The following is a 3527-nucleotide window of genomic DNA, read 5'->3' as shown; positions in this document are numbered from 1 at the left end:
TCAGCGGCAATGGGCAACAATTGTGAGGATGATGGAGGACCAGGCCGTGTCTCCTTCGATGATATCTTAAATAGGGCTTTCTTGGTTGTAATCTTTACAGAAGGTGAACGCTGGGCAATTTTCTCATGGTAAATCAGAGTGGGTTCAAACTGAACACCTTTGGGTCAGATGAGCACAAACCATTTTAATTACTGAGGGATCATGGATTATGGGATACAGGACTAAGCATCCATCAAACAGATTCACTCCACCCCATAAACATGGCTGTGGGGCAGTCCTGTGGATCTATCTATGTGCCAAAGGTATGCAGAGAATGAAGGTGGGAAAGTACGGAGGTGGAAGGGCAGAAGCCGCCAACCCTGCACAGAGGGTGGAGGCGCCCGGAGCTCCAGGAAGCCCAGCCCCACACGGCACGGCACGTAATAGCAGGCGTCTTCCGTGCATGACCACAAGGGCAACTGGGACACAGCGGGGCGGTAGCAGTGGCGGGAGAAGCAGCCGAAGCCGCCGCAGTCAGCGGGAGCACATTTTCATTCCCTGGGAAAATGACACCGACACCAGCCATGCCAAGCCTGGCGTCGAGCGGAACCCAGCCAAACCCGCCAACCAACTCGTAGAGCCCCATGTTGCGCAACGCCTCCTTCCACGCAGTCGCAGCGGGGCGGAGCCGAGAGCCGGACGTGCCTCGCTCCTGCGACAGGAAGTCCCACCCCTAAACCGAGTTCCGCGTTGCTCAGCAACCGTTGTGAACGCCTAGCGCCGACTGTGTACTACTAGGAGCGAAGCGAGCAAAGTACTTACCTCTTAACCTGCTCAACGTCTCGTTCCGCCTGTGCCTTTTCTTCCCACCCTTGTTTGCCTCGTGGAATCCCCGTACCTGGCAATACTTTTGCCCTTCCAGCTCTCAATACACCTTAGCGCCCACCTGCGTCGAGGCCAAGCTCCACCGAAAGGAAGGCGACCCGCTAGCTGAGCTAGCGCTGCAGCCCTGCTATGGGCACCTACACCTACACCAGTCGGCCCCGGGCCCTGCCCTGCCAGCGCCGCCGGTACCGGGACAACCTGTTGCAGCCGTGAGTGCTCTCGGGCTCCCCGAACCCGCCCACGAGGCCCGCCTGATCCGCGCTTTCCGAAATAAAGCGTCTTCCCTCAAAATCTCACCAGTGCTGTGGGGGGATAGGATGGAACATGAAAGAGAGGGCAGGGCCGCTTTTAGTGATATTGTGCCCAACATGCACACGAAATGGGCTCATTTCACAATTTGGTGCAACAAATGTAAACCAACAAGTTCAGTTTGAACAAGGTCGGTGGTTCACACCCAACAACTGCTCCTCCTCACAAACCCTAGACATATCTCTATGAGTCGGAACCGACTCAACAGCACTTAACAAAAATGAGAATCACTAGCCATGATGACTCTAAATTGCTCTTAATAGAAATATTTGAATTTCCCTTCGCTGACAAAGTTTCCACTCTTCACAGGTTCCGGATTTCACAGATTTTATTGTAATTCAGGACTCCTGGTGTGGCGCTGTGGGACCTGGACTGCAGACCAAAAGACCTGCGGTTCAAACCCACCAGCTGCTCCTTGGAAACCCTGTACAGGGTCTCTACGAGTCAGAATTAACAACAACGTTTATTGATGGCCAGCTATTTGCCAACCACCTTCTGGGGTGTTTTTAAAAAACAAAAATAAACATTTAAATATGAGAAAGGATTATATTACAAAAGGATTCAGTTAACACTGCATTCCTTTCAAAAACACATTCGTGTGTTTAATTACAATGTTGTTAAGTGCCTTTGAATTCACTCATATCGACCCTATGTATGGTTTCCAAGGAGTGGCTGGAGGGTTTGAACCGCTGACCTTGTGATTCATACCGACCTTGCACTTAATTGCTTATTCTACAGCACACACCAGGGCTCTTTAATTAACGGTGGTGGTGGTGGTGATGTGCCATGGAGTCGGTTCCGACTCATAGCAACTCTGTACAGGGTTTCCGAGGCTGTATATCTTTAAGGGCGCAGAAAGCCTCGTCTTTCTCCCATGGAGCAGCTGGTAGTTTCAAACTGCCAATTGAGGTTAGCAACCCGATTCATAACCTACTACACTACCAGAGCTCCTTTTAATTACAATAAAAGCTGTGAAATCCAGAACCTGTGTAGGGTACAAACTAGTCAGAGAGGGAATTTCAAATATTTTCCACTAAGAGCAAAGGAGCTCTGGTAGCGTAGTGATTATGAATCACACTGCGAACCGCAAGGTCAGCAGTTTGAAACTACCAGCCACTCTGCAGGAGAAAGATGAGGCGTTCTGCTCCCAAAAAGATTTACAGCCTCAGAAACCCTGTGCAGGGTCGCTATGGGTGGGAACCGACTCCACGGCACACAACCACCAAGAGCAATGAAGGGAGCCCCTTTGGCTTAGTGTTTCAGCATTGGGCTGCTAATCTCAAGGTCAGTAGTTGGAATCCACCAACCACTCCAGGCACTGGTGAGAAACATAAGGCTATCTGTTCAGTATAGAGTTGTTGTTGTTGATAGGTGTTGTTGAGTCCTCAATCTCACAGGTGTTATGCTTGAACCCACAGCTGCTGCCACACTGCCATTCCTTCTCATTGGGGGCTTCATCTTTTTTGCTGACCCGCCACTTTACCATGCATGATGTCTTTCTCCAGGAAGTGGATCATCCTGATAACATGTTCAAAATATGAGAAACAAAGTCTAGCCATCTTAGCGTCTAAGGAGCATTCTGGTTATACTTCTTCCAACATAAATTTGTTTTCTTCGTCTGGCAGTCCATGGTACTTTTAATATTCTTCTCAAACACCATAGGTCAAAGGCATCCATTTTTCTGCGGTCTTCCTTATTCACTGCCAACTTTCACATCCATATGTTGTTGTTGTTGTTGTTGCTAAGTGCCTTCGAGTCGGCTCTGACTCATAACAACCCTGTATAGGGTTTCCAAGGAGAGTCTGGTGAGGCTTGAACCGCCAACCCTACAGCTCAAACTGACCTTGCAGTTCAGCACCACAGCACCACACCAGGACTCCAAGTGCATATTAGACTATTGAAAATATCTTGGTTGGGTCAGGTGAACCTTACTCCTCAAACTGACATCTTTACTCTTGAACACTTTAAAGAGGTCTTTTGCAGCAGATTTGCCTAAACGCAACAAGTTGTTTCATTTCCTGACTGCTGCTTCCATGAGTGTTGATAGTAGATCTAAGCAAAATAAGTTTTTGACAACTCAATCTGTTCTCCATTTATATGTTGTTGTTGTTGTTGTTGTTGTTGTTGTTGTTGTTAGGTGCCATCGAGTCAGTACCGACTCATAGCACAACAGAATAAAACACTGCCAAATCGTGGGCCAACCTCACAATTGTTGCCACACTTGAGCCCATTGATGCCACCACTTGGCCAATCCATCTCACTGGGGATCTTCCTCTTTTTCTCTGACCCTCCATCCTACCAAACATGATATCCTTCTCCAGTGACTGGTCCCTCCTGACAATATGTCCAAAGTA

At 48.7% G+C, this 3527-nt stretch overlaps 1 protein-coding gene across 1 annotated transcript in view; it reads left to right on the top strand.

Annotated features, from left to right (window-relative positions):
• Positions 1 to 442: 442 nt before the first annotated feature.
• RSPH3 (radial spoke 3 homolog (Chlamydomonas)) overlaps positions 443 to 3527 on the top strand; it is a 29401-nt gene continuing 26316 nt past the window's right edge. Inside the window, 3 exon segments of the mRNA XM_006878300.1 lie at positions 443 to 680; positions 778 to 952; positions 954 to 1073. Coding sequence (XP_006878362.1) covers positions 443 to 680; positions 778 to 952; positions 954 to 1073 — 533 coding nt within the window.

Source organism: Chrysochloris asiatica, unplaced genomic scaffold, assembly GCF_000296735.1.
Source record: "Chrysochloris asiatica unplaced genomic scaffold, ChrAsi1.0 scaffold00117, whole genome shotgun sequence".
Lineage (NCBI taxonomy): Eukaryota > Metazoa > Chordata > Mammalia > Afrosoricida > Chrysochloridae > Chrysochloris > Chrysochloris asiatica.
The sequence above is the reverse complement of the archived record's forward strand: the minus strand, read 5'-3'. Positions and strand labels throughout refer to the sequence as shown.